Source organism: Micropterus dolomieu, linkage group LG01, assembly GCF_021292245.1.
Source record: "Micropterus dolomieu isolate WLL.071019.BEF.003 ecotype Adirondacks linkage group LG01, ASM2129224v1, whole genome shotgun sequence".
Taxonomy (NCBI): Eukaryota; Metazoa; Chordata; class Actinopteri; order Centrarchiformes; family Centrarchidae; genus Micropterus; species Micropterus dolomieu.
In genome coordinates this window covers 51,687,024-51,704,268 of record NC_060150.1, presented here as the reverse complement: position 1 = coordinate 51,704,268, position 17,245 = coordinate 51,687,024, and the positions used below count along the sequence as shown (strand labels likewise).

The 17,245-nt window shown below is 39.1% G+C and overlaps 1 protein-coding gene across 1 annotated transcript in view; it reads left to right on the top strand.

The window, feature by feature from the left end:
- Positions 1-10: 10 nt before the first annotated feature.
- LOC123969234 (zinc finger protein 2 homolog) overlaps positions 11-17,245 on the top strand; it is a 31,093-nt gene continuing 13,858 nt past the window's right edge. Inside the window, exons 1-3 of the mRNA XM_046046431.1 lie at positions 11-457; positions 6,659-7,090; positions 13,215-13,982. Coding sequence (XP_045902387.1) covers positions 214-457; positions 6,659-7,090; positions 13,215-13,982 — 1,444 coding nt within the window. The 5' untranslated portion in view covers positions 11-213. The remainder of the gene's footprint in view (positions 458-6,658; positions 7,091-13,214; positions 13,983-17,245) is intronic.

Here is a 17,245-nt window from a genome sequence, read left to right as displayed (position 1 = left end):
TTCCTTTTGTTCTCTGTCCCTCCAGAGCTCCCACAGCAACATGTCTGTAAGGAGGAGGAGGTTCTGGCTGACCAGCAGCTCTGGATTCAGGAGAGGATCCCCGGTCTGGACCAGGAGGACCCACAGCCTCCACAGGTTAAAGAGGAACAGGAGGAACTCTGTACCAGTCAGGAGGGAGAGCAGCTTGTAGTGAAGCAGGAGACTGACACCTTTATGTTGACTCCTACTTATGAGGAAAGTGACCACAGTGAAGCAGAACTGAAAAGTGACCACCAGCTCCTCTCTCACAACTGTCATGTAGCTGAGAGCCAAGATCAGAAAGGAGGCGAGCATGAAGACTCAGGATCAACTAGAGATGCAGAGCCAAAACAAAAGAATCAAGATCACAACAGCAGAAGCCCCAGAAACAATGTACACAAGTCTACCATGTCAGAGGTTCACCATGATCCTCACACAGGTATAAACTCTTTCACTTGTGACACATGTGGACAGGACAAGTCAGTATTTCAAGAACACCTGAGAATTCAGACAGGTTGGAAGCCGTATTCTTGCAAAATATGTGGAAAAGACTTAAAAACTAGAAGTTCATTGATATGCCACACAAGAACCCACACAGGTGAGAAGCCATATTCTTGCAACACATGTGGGAAATGTTTTAGCCAGAGGGGTCACTTAAAAGTCCACATGAGAACCCACACAGGTGAGAAGCCGTACCTTTGCAAGACTTGCGGGAAAAGATTCTGTGACACTTCAGCATTTAAAAGACATATTAGAATACACACAGGTGAGAAGCCATATTCTTGTGAAATATGTGGGAAAGACTTCAGAACCAGCGATCAGTTGCAACCCCATATAAAAACCCACACAGGGGAGAAGCTGTATTTTTTCTGAAACATGTGGAAGTTGTTTTAGCCAGAGGGGTTACTTGAAACTCCACATGAGAACCCACACAGGTGAGAAGCTGTATTCTTGTGAAATATGTGGGAAATGTTTCAGAGTAACTAGTCAATTGAAAATCCACATAAGAAGAGAACACACAGGTGAGAAGCTGTAGCTTTGCACGATGAAAAGATATGTTGATGCATCTGATTTGACACGGCACAGAAGGCAGCATACAGACAAGAAATCTTGTAGGGGACGATGCAGTTCTTGAGGTTTGTGCTCAAAACACACAAGAACTCACAGAAGTGAAGAACTGCTCTTGTGGTAATAAGCTAATGGTGTAATGTGGATGGGCAATTGTCATAAACTTTCCTTTTTCAGTATTCCAGCGTCTTCTGTTTTTTCTTAGTAATTCTAGTGTGCAAACACTTCAAAAGGCTGACAGACTGATCTAGATACAGTTTTATTGACTGGAAAAATCAGTTTTGTAATGAAATAATTTTTGAACATTTGAGCAGTATTTTGCTTGGTCTTTGAGGTTGGAAGGCCTCCTTGCCTTGCAGTGAAATTCTGAATGGGCGAGTAGAGGCTACTGGCTTTAACTGGAGAATGTTGGCTGTTTTTCTATGACTGCTCAACTCTTTTTCACTGTTGTTTGCAAACAAATAAATCACAATCCACAGTCAAATAGCACATATATCTTGGAATCAGCAGCCAGCGTGCAGCAGTGTGTTAACAGCAAACAGCTGTTGGAGGTAAGCTAAATACTGGGTCCTAAGTTGTTGTTAAAGTTTTCATCAGTCGGGAAGTTTTTACACAGAGCCAAAGTCGGTCTCCTCTTCTCCAAAACAAGTGTAACAGCTGATTTCAGCAGGTAAAGCTCGTTAAACATCATGTTCCTCCGACACTCAGGCAGCACAGACGTGATGCTGCAGCTGGTCTGCAGCTTTTGTCGGCTGGTAATGGTGTAATAACCTTCCAAACTGTCGCAATTTTATTTTTGCTTTGCTTTCTCTCAAACTTTGTTGCATGTCTTTTCATTATACTCCCACACAAAAAAGCTGTTTTTAATGGTCACGCAAAGCCTATAGTTTTTCATTATATTCCAATCAAATCTGATGTGCATTTCTAATTTTTGCTCATGGATAGTGGTTACAAATGATATAGAACAACAACAAAAGTTGCAACTATATCCAGGGGTATGAATAATTTTGGATACATTAAAAGAACATGGAAATTGTTGAGATTTATCATTAATAACCTCTAACATAATACCTTGTGTCATTGTCACTTTTTTATGTCCTGTCCAGCCAAATGAAACCTATTGGTAAAGTGAAAATTCACTATGAATCAAAATTTTGCATGGGTATGAATAATTTAGGGCTTAATTTTATATGAAGTCACAATAGATACTTTGCAGGTTAAAAACTTACAATAATCTTATGAAATGAGATGCATTGTTAAACTATCCAACGGGATGTAAAATGGGCTTAATGGAGCTCAATGTTGTCTATCTGCTCACTACAAATGTTACATGTTAGGACATCAGTAATTAAAATGTTATATAGTTATGTGGCACTGATGGAGGCCATTCTGAATACTTAATTTAATGTTACTTTCTTTAAATATATTTTGCTGATGGTACTTTCCAAGCATGTCTCTTTGTTTTAAAAAGTGGTGGGAACATAAGGGCTCAAAGACGTGACGATGCACCATATTGGGTTCTTGAAAACTTGATAAGATATTTTAAGAAATATTCAAAGATGAATTATAGCGGGGGGGTGGGTGTTGGGGTCCTCCCCGAGAAAATTTTAAGCATTAAACAGTTAATTTCCTGCATTCTGGTGATATTTTCTGCACCAATTATGGTTGAAATTTCTTTGTTTATATTAAGAGAAACACAAAATTCAGGTAGCAGGTGATAATTCAAAATATAATGGAATATAATACAGTAATAATATTTTTAGGACAATGCACTTTGTTTCTTCTATATTTACATTGTATTGCATGTTTTTGATTGTGCAAATAAATCTTTCTCCAGTCATTTTCATTTGCTATTTAACATTTCGTGTTGCAAGTTTTTTTGCAGAATATTTTTAATAAATGCAAAATTTCAAGTAGTGATGGGGACATGTCCCCAGCGTAAATAAAATGACTATGGTACTTTCGTACTTTAACTAACATTTTGGATGTGCCATGAATTACACTGTGGTAATTCTACTTAAACAATCAAAATACTTTTTTTTTTACCATCGCTTATTTGTTTTTATTGCAAAATTATTATCTGCAAAGTAACAAAAAAAGACATCAAACGCAGTAGTTTACAAAACACTATTTTCCTTGTGTACTGTACTTATGTACAAGTAAGATAGGATATTTGTATTTACTTGAATATTTTCTTTCATGCCACTTTCTACTTCTACTACACCTCAGAGAGAAATATTGTACATTTTACTTCACTACATTTATCTGACAGCTTCAGAGACTAGTTACTTTACAAATTAAGATTTTGATTTTTACAGACAAAACATATGAAGAGTTTAAAAAAATATGTTTTATTATTAATGAAACTACTCAACAGTTTCTAAAAGTAGAAGCTGAATAATGAGTTGACAGAAATTTAATTGCCGACTATTTTGATAATCGTTTTTAAATTTTGTTTGTCAAGTCAGCAACCCCTGAAAAGCATAACCAGAGTACTTTTTACTTTTAAAAGCAAGTATTTTTTGTAAGCTGAAAACATTTCTACTGTCATTGGAGTATCCTTTTGTAAGACTTTTTAGTCAGGTACAGGATTTGTGTACTTCATCCATCACTGCTGACAGAATAAAATGGGCCTTTCCCAAACTAGACTCTCAGAGTTCACTTCGACACGGACTGAACTCTGGTCGGAGTCACACTCACAGCCAAATTGAGCTCCGTAAACCACATAAGGTTTAAATACAGTGGCCAACTTTCGGATGAACTACCATCTCGCCCAGCATAAATAGGATCTGACATTACCGCTGCACTCACTGCTATAACATGTGTATCAAATAAACAACAGTTGTATTAAGAATCAGGATATATGATGAGGAAAAGTGTGGTTTTTGCAATAACAAAACTAAAAGCATTTGTCATTAGGGCTCCAAGGGCCAGCAGGGCTGGGAACCCTATTCTAATCGTATTTGTTTTTATTATTAGTCTTCCGTAAAGGAAAAGTGACACTGCAGCCTAGACAGTAAGTGCTACAGACGCAAAACTCATAGGGTAGGTCCAGGTCACCACAGTGACCTCAGGAGCAAAAAAATTGAAGACTTCTACCTCTAGGGTGCGCTATAACCAACATATTTGCATTTGGGCTTGGAACTCCCACAATCGAAGGCGCATATCAAAAACGTTATATCTACGCATATGAGGGATCGAGCTGAATCTCATGGTATGGGCCACGCCCAAAATTACAAAAACTGAAAAACCTATTTTAATTAAGTCCTCCAAAACCACAAGTCCAATCGGCACCAAACTTGACATGGACAATCTCTGAACCAAGCTGATAAAAGTTTGTAGAGGAAATTTTGATCTGCGAAAAAATGTTCCAAATATAAGCTAACAAATATTTTGCGAAAAAGTTGGTGCAACCTGCCCCTAGGTGGCTCTGTAATGCAAAAAATTTGTTCCTCTATAACCACAAATCGGATTGACATGAAATTTGAGTGTAGTTGTTCAGGATAGTCCCATGACTTCATGGACCAAAGTTCACCCAAATATGTCTATAGGTGGCGTTGTTATTGCAGATCAAAGATCTTTACAAAAATCCCATTGGCTTACATGCATTTTATATCTCCATAACCACAAGTCCGATTGATAACAAATGTGGGTCATTTTTTCCCCATGGGGCCCTGATGACACCTGAAAACTTTGGTGCAGTTTGGCCAAAAGGTGGCGCTATAATCCAAGCTGAAATACCGTGGGAAAATCCCATTCATTTCAATGTGATTTTGAGCAAAGGCACATTTTGCCTCATAACTGTGTGCTACTACATCACACATTCATAAACCTTATCTCTACGTGTTTTGGGGGAAACTGCCAAATTGTATGGTATAGGACATGCCTTTGTGCGATAACATGTCCGATTTTGCGTTTTCATTTCGCAAAATCGTGAAAACTCAAAAACCTTTCAATTAACTTTTAATTAAGTCCAGTCGGCACCAAACTTGGCACGGACCATCTCTGGACAAAGCTGATTAAAGTTTGAAGAGGAAATTTTGATCCGCCACAAAATGTCCCAATTATAAGCTAATAAATGTTTGCGAAAAACACGATGTGATGTCATATCTTAAGTGTGGAATGGCCAATCTACACCAAACTTGGGGATCTTATTTGGCACGCCTTCCCGAGGGGCTATATGAAATTTGGTGTCAATCGGCCTCTAGGTGCCGCTATTAATCGTATATCAAATAACACTCTCATAGACACACATTCATTTTATAACTCCGTAACCACGAGTCCCTTTAATTTCAAACTCTGGTTTATTCACCCCGGGTCCCCAAGGCCCTGGCGGGGGGCCTGGGTCGACTCGCGTGGTTGGCGACTTAGACTTAGGCTAACTATTCTTCTTTAATGCCTTTGTTGCTTGTTATGTGATCCACTTGTGTATATAGTTCCACTGTTCTATTATTCTGTTTAATGTAGGCTATTTTGTTTTGGCTGAAGATTTTCGTATATGATGAATACGATTCAATAAAAACAACAGTATTGTCTATCAGACAAGATAATTTTCTTAATAAACAAAAAACATGTGGGCTAGGCCTACGTTGTTAACCTGTGAGTGGTGATATGAATTGTTAGGGTAGTTTCGAAATTTTTAAATCCTACAGGTTAACCAGCAAGTCACACGGAACTCACATTTGAAAGAAAGGTCCCCTATCGTGCAGCAAAGGTGTTACAGAACTTCAACAAGCAGGTGTTTTGCCGAGTTTTGCATGATTGCCGAGAATTTTACATCCAAAAACTGTTTTTAAACGCCGTAATATCATTTGTGGGGTACATAAATGGTGAGAAATTATTCGAAGTACATCTTTTATGAACGTTTAGAGTCGTTAATAATTTATTACACTTAGTAGAAGTAGTATTCCTTATGATTCAGCAAAAATATGTGGTGATTACCACAGCAAAGTGTCTGAAAAGGACCATAAGAGGTGGATGCATAATTCAGCAGAACAGATGTTGTAGGCTACCTGCCGAGATTTGCACCCACCTCTTTTCTCAGCATGAATTAGCCATTCCCAACCGCGAGGTGCATGCAATTCTCGACAGGCATGCAGAATTTGGCACAACACCGGAACGAAAAGCTCCCGCACGGCTGCTATCGGAACTTAATAAGTGTGACATCTGGCAGAAGTAAACAATACAAGCGCCAGCGCTATCCGCTAATTATTTAATTTGTAATTCAGCAATAATGTCTTCAGTTGAGAGTTTGAGAGAGTTTGTCAACGAGCGACTAACTGCTGCTGCTGAAGAAATATTCAGAGTTTTCAAAAACACTATCGTTGAGTACGAGGAAGAGATCGATCGTCAGCGCAGACTGCTGGATATCGTTTGGAAAGCCGAAATAAAGTTACACAGGATAGGTGAGGAAAGTTATATAAGTTACACAAAGCAGTGGATATCGATTTATATACAATCCAAAGTGTTTAATATGCTGTATACTGGTACTCGTTTCCTCACGTGTATGCATTTGTTCTTTCCCATCACAGTAGTAACGTTAGCCTGTTCCTTTTGTTCTCTGTCCCTCCAGAGCTCCCACAGCAACATGTCTGTAAGGAGGAGGAGGTTCTGGCTGACCAGCAGCTCTGGATTCAGGAGAGGATCCCCGGGCTGGACCAGGAGGACCCACAGCCTCCACAGGTTAAAGAGGAACAGGAGGAACTCTGTACCAGTCAGGAGGGAGAGCAGCTTGTAGTGAAGCAGGAGACTGACACCTTTATGTTGACTCCTACTTATGAGGAAAGTGACCACAGTGAAGCAGAACTGAAAAGTGACCACCAGCTCCTCTCTCACAACTGTCATGTAGCTGAGAGCCAAGATCAGAAAGGAGGCGAGCATGAAGACTCAGGATCAACTAGAGATGCAGAGCCCAAACAAAAGAATCAAGATCACAACAGCAGAAGCCCCAGAAACAATGTACACAAGTCTACCATGTCAGAGGTTCACCATGATCCTCACACAGGTAAAAACTCTTTCACATGTGACACATGTGGAAAAGATTTTCGCTACAAGTCAGATTTTCAGAAACATATGAGAATTCACACAGGTGAGAAGCCGTATTCTTGTGAAATATGTGGGAAAGGCTTCAGAACTAGCAGTCCATTTATATGCCATACAAGAACCCACACAGGTGAGAAGCCGTATTCTTGCAAAACATGTGAGAAAGTTTTCAGAACCAGCAATCACTTGCAAGTCCATATGAGAACCCACACAGGTGAGAAGCCATACCTTTGCGAGACCTGTGGGAAAGGATTCTGTGACACTTCAACACTTAAAAGACATATAAGAACCCACACAGGTGAGAAGCCGTACCTTTGCAAGACCTGCGGGAAAAGATTTGCTTACTCTTCAGCATTGAGAACACATGCCAAAGTCCACACAGGTGAGAAGTCGTAATCTTGTGGAAAATGTAGGAAAGACTTCAGAGTTAGCAGTCAATTGAAAATCCACATAAGAAGAGAACACACAGGTGAGAAGCTGTAGCTTTACACGACGAAAAGATGTGTTGATGCGTCTGATTTAACACAGCACAGAAGACAGCATACAGACAAGTAATCTTGTGGGAGACAATTCTTTTCTAGAGGTTTGTGGTCAAAAAAGTGAAGAGCTGCATAATTGTAGGGCTGGCCTGAAAGTCATTTACCAGCGAATAATCAAAACTTTGCCGGTGGGGGGTCAGCAACCACGTTACCCTGATTGTTTAAACATCTGTTGATAAGCAAGCTGTCACTTCAGGAGCTAGAATTGTGTATTTCACAGAAATAGCAGAACAGCAGAAGGATGAATGGCCAAAAGTTATAGGACTTGCTCAAACTTAGGTCCGACACTTTCATGGCTGCACTCCATTGACAAATGCAAAAGGAGTCGTTTTCTAGCTTTTTCTTTGCTGTATTTTTCCAGGATATAGTCAAACACTGTTTCTTGGGGCACTTGTAATAATTACAGTCGCTACCCAGAGAGGTTGAAAGGAAAAGTAGGTTGTTGTGTGGGTTGTTCCTAATATGTTAGTTAGCTAATGCTAGCTAACTTCCTACTGAATGTAACGTTATACAGCCCTACTGTTTTGCTTTTTAATGATTGTAATAGTCAACGGAGGCCTACCCAGCTGTACAGGAACAGAGTTGATCATTAATATTGTTGTCCTATGTCTCAATCATCAGGTAATACGGTGGTTAACTTTAACTCTGTGATCGTAGGCTTTAGACGATGTGTTTTGAGTCAGTTTGACAGCCTAAATACAACCTTCAAATGCACAATGCAACTGCAAAACTGTCTGCTTCTTTCTGAGATAGATTTTTCCAAAAATTAGACAATATTTCTCCAGAGAGTGAAGTTACAGACAGAGGCAGTGCCGTGATAAATGTCCGACAGGTTGTTGGACTTAGCAATGGTAACTAAGGGGGGCGTGGCTTAGCAAAGGGTCAATTGGCGTGCGAAAAAACCCCCTCAATATTCAAATCCCAAATTCGAAAATTAAATGCGTACCCAACAATCTAATATCAAGTGTTGCAATATTCGTGTCTAGCCCTACGTAATTGCAGCAATTGTGGTCAAAGTCTTGAGGCCTTTTCACACGGGAAGCAATTTATGCACCTCGTAACTCATTTTCAATCAGAGTTTCCCGTGAAACTGTTGTGGTTGTTCCCGTCTCACGCGCACACCCGCCCGCTGCCAGAGTTGAATTGTCTTGAACTTTTTGTACATGACGTCCAGCTCAAATCATTGGAAGTGAGACTGATCCTCGCTGCTTATGAGTTTCCAGAATCTGTTAATGTTTACTAAATAGGACATCAACTGGAGGGAATTCGCATGGCAGAGCATCTCCACAAAACTGAATGTATCTGCTAAAGTTATGTATAATTTCAACTTGAGTTAAATCGGCTGCAGCTGTTTAGTGCACAGAAGCCATTGCCTTGGTTTCTGTGCACAGAGCGCCTGCCGTTTACTTGTGGAGCGCTGCTGTCTCCCTGTCTGATCACACGAGGAGTGCTGAGCAACCCGCAGGCGTTGTTACTTCCCGTGTGAAAAGACCTTTACTCAAATCACATACTTGAACACACCTGAGGATCAATATACCTCTGTGGTAATGAAGTCTTTTGAGCGCCATGTATTGTCCCACCTCAAGTCCACTACAGGCCCACTACTGGACCCCCTGCAGTTCACCTACAGAGCCAACAGGTCTGTGGACGATGCCGTAAACATGGCCCTTCAATACATCCTCCAGCAGCTGGACTCTTTATGAACCTAACACAGGATCCTGTTTGTGGATTTTAGCTCTGCTGCTCTCCCATCTGAACGTGCCTGACTCCACCTGCAGGTGGATCACAGACTTCCTGTCTGACAGGAAGCAGCATGTGAAGCTGGGAAAAGATATCTCCATCAGAATCGGTTCATCTCAAGACTATGTTCTTTCTCCTCTGCTCTTCTCCCTGTACACCAATAGCTGCACCTCCAGTCACCAGTCTGTCAAGCTCCTGACATTCGCGGATGACACCACCCTTATTGGACTCAACTCTGGTGGTTATAAGTCCGCCTACAGGTGGGAGATTGACCATCTGGTGACCTGGTGCAGCCAGAACTACCCGGAGCTCAACACTCTTAAGACAGTGGAGTTGGTTGGGGATTTTAGGAAGAGCTCAGACCCACCCTCCCCCATCACCCTGTGTCGACACTCTGGAGTCCCTCTGCCTCATCTTCCAGGGCCTCAGGTGGGAGCTGAACATCAGGTCCTTCCCCAAAAAAGCCGAGCAGAGGATGTACTTCCTGCGACAGCTGAATAAGTTCACCCTGCCAAAGTCATCAACAAGGCCCAGGACCCACTGACACTGGCTTTATGTTTATTGTTGTTGTTCACCTAGTCGCCAGAACAAATTCCTTGTACGTATAAAAACAACTTGGCAATAAATCTGATTCTGATAGTATTACAAAGAGTACGGTCTAGACCTGCTCTATAAAAAGTGCAATGTGACAACTTTTGTTAAGAATTGGCGCTATATAAAATAAAATGTAATTGAAATTTAATAAAAGTCACATTTTTCTTGATAAATAACTTAAAAGATTATTTGATTATCTGTTAATGTTGTTCTCTTTAAGTAATAGGATTGAGACTCGTATCCGAAACCATGGAAAAGTCATCAGAAAATCACAAGTCACATTAACAATCTTTAAGGTTCATGTAATGCGCTGAAGTCCTTCAAATGTGACATATTGTTACCTCAGAGTTCTGCAGCAAGTGAGTCTTTGTATTTACATACATTACATTATGTTTGAGCAACAGCATTTCTTACAACAATCAGTCTTCTACATCTGTGAATCTTTGTTTCACCATGAGTGCACAGTAGTGGCTGTTTAACTAAAAGTGTAACGTGGATGGCCAATTGTCATAAATTTTCCTTTTTCAGTATTCCAGCATCTTGTGGTTTTTCTCTAATTCTGGTGTGCAAACACTTCAAAAGACTGACAGGCTGATCTAGATACAGTTTTATTGACAGGAAACAAACCAACATTTTGTAATGAAATAATTGTTAAACATGTGAGCAGTGTTTTAATTCTTCACCACCTTTTACACAAAAACATGCATATGACAGCTAAAGTTGAGGCCAACATTATTGATGCCAATGCCAAATTTTGATTCATAGTGAATTTTCATTTAACCAATAGGTTTCATTTGGTTGGAAACGACATAAACAAGTGACAAAGACAGCAAGAAATTGTGTTAGAGATGTTAATGATAAACAATTTCTAGGTTTCCTTTTTAATTTGTACTTAACATGCCATGTCTAAAGTTATTCATGGCAAAGCCATCAGCAGAACGGTTCGGTTCTTATAATTGCTAACAAGCTTTTTGCATGTCTCCACTGGGATTTTGGACCACTCCTCGTTTGCGATGATCTCTTGGTCTTTAAGGTTTTTTACAGAACTCCTTGTACTTTTTGCATTGCTGTGTGGCCACTGGCACCTGAAAACTCTTGGGTATGGCTTTATAGCCTTTGCAAAAAATTTGCATGAATAATTTGTATGCAAAGTTTTGGAAACTGCATTTTCATCCAAATGAAACCTACTGATAAAATGAAAATTCACTATGAATCAAAATTTTGCATTGGTATGAATAATTTGGGGCTTAATTTTATATGAAGTCACGATAGATACTTTGCAGGTTAAGAACTTACAATAATCTTATAAAATGAGATGCATTGTTAAACTATCCAACAGGATATAAAATAGACAAAATGGAGCTCAACATTGTCTAGCTGCTCACTACAAATGTTACATGTTAGGATATCAGCAGTTAAAATGTTATATAATTATGTGGCACTGATAGAGGCCATTCTGAATACTTAATTTGACGTTAGTTTCTTTAAATATATTTTGCTGATAGTACATTCCAAGGTTTTCTCTTTGTGTTAAAAGGTGGTGGGAAAATAAGGGCTCAGAGACCGACTGACCGACTTAGCTCACGACATGTGATGATGCACCATATTGGGTTCTTGAAAATGTGAGAAGATATTTTAACACTATTTGGAAGACATGTTCAAAGATGAAATATAGCAGTGGGGGTCTTGGGGTCCACCCCCAGAATATTTTGAGTATTAAACAGATCGTTTCCTGCATTCTGGTGATAGTTTCTGCACCAATTTATGGTTGAAACTTTTTTATTTATATAAAGGGAAACACAAAATTCAGGTGGCATGTGAAAATTTAAAATATAAAAATGTAATGAAACATAATAAAGTAATATTTTTGGGACAATGCACTTTGTTTCTTCTATATTTATATTGTATTGCACGTTTTGTTATTGTGAAAATAAATCTTTCTCCAATCAGTTTCATTTGCTATTTAACATTTCTTGTGAAAGTTTTTTTGCAGAGTATTTTTAACAATGCAAAATTAGCCATTTCAAGTAGTGATGGGGACATGTCCCCAGTGTAAAGTAAATGACTATGGTAATTTCATACTTTAACTAACATTTTGGATGTGCCATGAATTACACTGTGGTAATTCTACTTAAACAATCTGAATACTTCTTTTACCATCGCTTATTTGTTTTTTTGCGCAAAATTATTATCTGCAAAGTAACAAAAGGCATCAAACGAAAAAAAGACTATTTTCACAAAATACTTTTTTCCTCGTGTATTGTATTCATGTAGGTAAGATAGGCTATTTGTACTTTACTTGAGTATTTTCTTTTATGCCACTCTGCCACTACTACACCTCAGAGAGAAATATTGTACATTTTACTTCACTACATTTATCTGACAGCTACAGAGACTAGTTACTTTACAAATTAAGATTTTGATTTTTACAGACAAAACATATGAAGAGTTTAAAAAATATGTTTTGTTGTTAATTAAACTACTCAACAGTTTATAAAAGTAGAAGCTGAATAATTAGTTGATCGCCAATGAAATTTTTGTCAACTATTTTGGTGATCGTTTTTAAATTTGGTTTGTCAAGTCAGCAACCCATGAAAGCATAAACAGAGTACTTTTTGCTTTTGATACTGTATATATATGAGTATATTGCAAGGGTATCTGTACTTTTAGTCAAGTACAGGATTTGTGTATTTCGTCCACCGGTATTGATAAACGGAAACGGAACGAAAAGCTCCCGCACTTCTGCTGTCGGAAATTAATCAGAGTGACATCTGGCGGAAGTAAACAATACAGGCGCCAGCGTTAGCCGCAACTTTTGAATTAGCTGGAAGTTATTGTAGTCTTAGCGCCGGTAATTATTTAATTTGTAATTCAGCAACAATGTCTTCAGTTGAGAGTTTGAGAGAGTTTGTCAACGAGCGACTAACTGCTGCTGCTGAAGAAATATTCAGAGTTTTTAAAAACACTATCGTCGAGTACGAGGAAGAGATCGATCGTCAGCGCAGACTGCTGGATATCGCTTGGAAACCCGAAATACAGTTACACAGGATAGGTGAGGAAAATTTTTGTAACACAAAACGGAGACAATCAGTTTATATAAAATCCTTAAGTGTTTAAATATACTTTGGTACTCATTTCCTCACGTGTCTGCATTCTTTCTTTCCCATCACAGTAGTAAGGTTAGCCTGTTCCTTTTTCTCTCTGTCCCCCCAGAGCTCCCACAGCAACATGTCTGTAAGGAGGAGGAGGTTCTGGCTGACCAGCAGCTCTGGATTCAGGAGAGGATCCCCGGTCTGGACCAGGAGGACCCACAGCCTCCACAGGTTAAAGAGGAACAGGAGGAACTCTGTACCAGTCAGGAGGGAGAGCAGCTTGTAGTGAAGCAGGAGACTGACACCTTTATGTTGACTCCTACTTATGAGGAAAGTGACCACAGTGAAGCAGAACTGAAAAGTGACCACCAGCTCCTCTCTCACAACTGTCATGTAGCTGAGAGCCAAGATCAGAAAGGAGGCGAGCATGAAGACTCAGGATCAACTAGAGATGCAGAGCCAAAACAAAAGAATCAAGATCACAACAGCAGAAGCCCCAGAAACAATGTACACAAGTCTACCATGTCAGAGGTTCACCATGATCCTCACACAGTTAAAAAGTGTTTCACATGTGACACATGTGGAAAAGGTTTTCAGTACATGTCAGATTTTCTGAGACACTTGAGAATTCACACAGGCGAGAAGCCGTATTTTTGCAAGAACTGCGGGAAAAGATTCCGTGACTGTTCAACATTTAAACAACATACGAGAACCCACACAGGTGAGAAGCCATATTCTTGTAAAACATGTGGGAAATCTTTTAGCCGGAGCGGTAACTTGAAACTCCACATCAGAACCCACACAGGTGAAAAGCCATATTCTTGTGGAACATGTGGGAAAGACTTCAGAACCAGCGATCACTTGCAACTCCATATAAGAATCCACACAGGTGAGAAGCCGTATTCTTGTGGAACATGTGGGAAAGCTTTCAGAGTTAGTGGTCAATTGAAAATCCACATAAGAAGAGAACACATAGGTGAGAACAAAAAGATGTGTTGATGCATCTGATTTGAGACGACACAGAAGGCAGCATACAGACAAGTTATTTTGTGGGAGACGATTCAGTTGTACAGGTTTGTGGTCAAAACACATCTTAGGAGAAGTCCACTTTCTCGTTAGCAGTCCATCATAAACAAACACCAAATCACACAGCCAAGGGGGGGAAAACAACAAAACTCGTCCAGATGCGATATCCCAGACAATATGTTATAACCCTTGTTCAAGGGAGGCAACACAGAGGAGTCACAAACGTCTATTATGATCAAAATAGGGTTGATTGCAGACAAAGTTCAACAGACAAAGAACAATGGTGGCTGCTGCTGACAATGCCGCTGCTCCTGGCTGCAGTGTGTGAGAGAGAATGGGTGGAGCTAGACAGGGGCTTTTAAAGGCTGGCCTGCAGACCCAGGGAATTGAGGAAATGATAGGTCAGTTTCAAGGACACCTGCAAAACAGGGCACAGAGTAACTTTGGACAAAACAACCACTGACAGATAACAGGAAAATGTAAGCCTCACTGTTTCTGCAACATGGTCCATTATAAACCACAAATCCATGAAATTTACAAAGGCATTGTATGAAATTACAATCCAACTATAGAAAGGTTAAAGGTTTAGCTGCTGATCTGAGCTTCGATGCTGTTACCATTCTATTGCCAATAATATTGATCAGCTGTTTGACTCACAAAAGGTAACGGCAGATTTCTGTCCATGTTGCAAAGTCATAGCACAGCGCTGTAGAATAACTACATGAAATTACAATCCAACTACATATTATTTTCTCCGACGGCAGGAAGGGTTTATCGGGCTGATCTGAGCTTCTGTGCTGGAAGCTACAGTTTTATTGCCAATTAGTGATCAGCTGATTGTCTCACAAACATAACCGGCAAAGCCAAACCACAGGCTGGAGAATAAATAGGTGACATGAAATTAATCCAACTACAGGGGAAACACGTCACTTCTCTCTGTGATTACGCCCATCTTCTAGCTAAAGCTATCAAACAGCTTTCATTTGCATCTCTAAAGTCCAACTAACTTAATCAGCTGTCCAGCAAAAAAACCGTCAACTTCAGCGCCGCTTTGAAAACATCTGCCCCACATCAAAACCTTCCATCTGGGAAATCCACACTGATGACATCCCTGATTTCTGCCGTCATCTGTCTGTATCTGTCCCAACTCCGTCTGGCTAAATGACACGTTCGCTCGTTCATTTGTCCAAATGTCACTTCTTACTTCTAATAAACAAGAACACTACTCAGAGACTGTATATTGTTATTATTATTATTATTATTATTTCCTCTTCTTCTACGGACACATTTAATGTAGTGACAGGCGTCTACACTGCCGGAATTATACAAGAAGACGACAAACAAAACTCTGTAGCACTGTTTGTCCATTGTCGGGTACTGTGGGAACGTGGCGACCTCCATAGAAGGGGGTGCCCGCGGTTACGCAGATATAAATGGCTCATTCTAAGGTACTAAAAACATAATGGTTCATTATGTAAGACACTGAAAACATATTTATGGATCTTATATTGTCAGTTTCTGTCAATAAATACTCAGAAATATTACACACTGAACCTTTAAAATACATCTACATCAAGTAGTGTTTTATAGTTCCATATGAAGCCTACACATCTTTGGAAGAGGTCACATGGTTAAGAGTAACTGACAAATGTGATGGAAATTTTGTAAAAATGTCCCCTGTGAATGTTTTTTTTTTTTTCAAATTACATTTTCTGTATATCAACAAATATATTAGGTGTTCTTGAATCCACACATATAAAGAAATCCAAACATTAATGACCATAAATAAAGTTATGTGCAAAAAAGCGGAATGACACAGGAAAAAAGTATTGAACACGCCATCTGAAATTTATTTAATACTAAATGTTTATAAACTGCAGACTTTAGATCATTTATCATCACTGATGAGCCCAATAAAGACAATTAGCCAGTTTTAAACAGCACTTTGCTTAAATAAAAAAAAAAAAAAAAAAAAAAATATATATATATATATATATATATATATATATATATATATAAATAAACTACACAAAATTAGGGACAAAGTCCGGGCCATGCACGTTGTTTACTAAGTTGCTCTGCATCAGGGAAAAGGCAAAATAGCCAAAGAAGATTTGTGTTGTAATTTCACAATTAGCCACAACAAACCTGCTCACAACAGTGATCACACTGCAGGGCTTTAAATGTTAATAAAAAGATTGTTTTGAAACTTACGAATCGTTCTACATTTCACCAGAACCAGAACCACGATGCAAAGAATGAAAATACCACCAACAGTGGCACTAAGCTGAAAGAATATCAGAGAGACAGAGTTGACAAAAAGACACAATGTCGATTTATTTATTTCACTAATTCCTGTTCAGTGTACTGCTCATGTACTATCCATCCTTTAACCCTGATGGTGTCTAACCACACAGATGGTTTTATTTGTCCAGCTTTTGGGATATCTGTCCACTTGAGACTGCCTCCTCCTGAATGTGGAGAACTAGCAGTTCAAACAGTAAACCCAAATATTTTTAATAATGAAAGGAAGCTAGCTATCATGAGACACCCCAGTGCCTGTCCTTCCTGTTTTTATTAGCGTTAACCTGTTGAGATTGTTGAGGAGTTTAAATATTTAGGAACCATTTTTAATGTAAATTAAGTTTTATAGCCAACAGAGTGCATTTTTAAAAAAGTAATCCAGCGTCTGTATCTGATCAGGAAATTAAACTCATGACAAACAATATTTAGTGCGTTTATCAAAGTCTAATTGAAAGCATTTGAACTTTTACATGGTATAGACACTTGGGGTCGAAGGACAAAAACAGAATGTGCAGAATCACAGATATGGCTGTGTGATATGTAAACTTGTATAATGTATACATTCATTCCACACAGACTGATATATTTCAAGTGTTCATTCCTTTTAATTTTGATGATTATAACTGACAAATAATGAAAACCCCAAAATCAGTATCTCAGAAAATTAGAATATTGTGAAAAGGTTCAATATTGAAGACACCTGGTGCCACACTCTGATCAGCTAATTAACTCAAAACACCTGCAAAGGCCTTTAAATGATCTCTCAGTCTAGTTCTGTAGGCTACACAGTCATGGGGAAGACCGCTGACTTGACAACTGTCC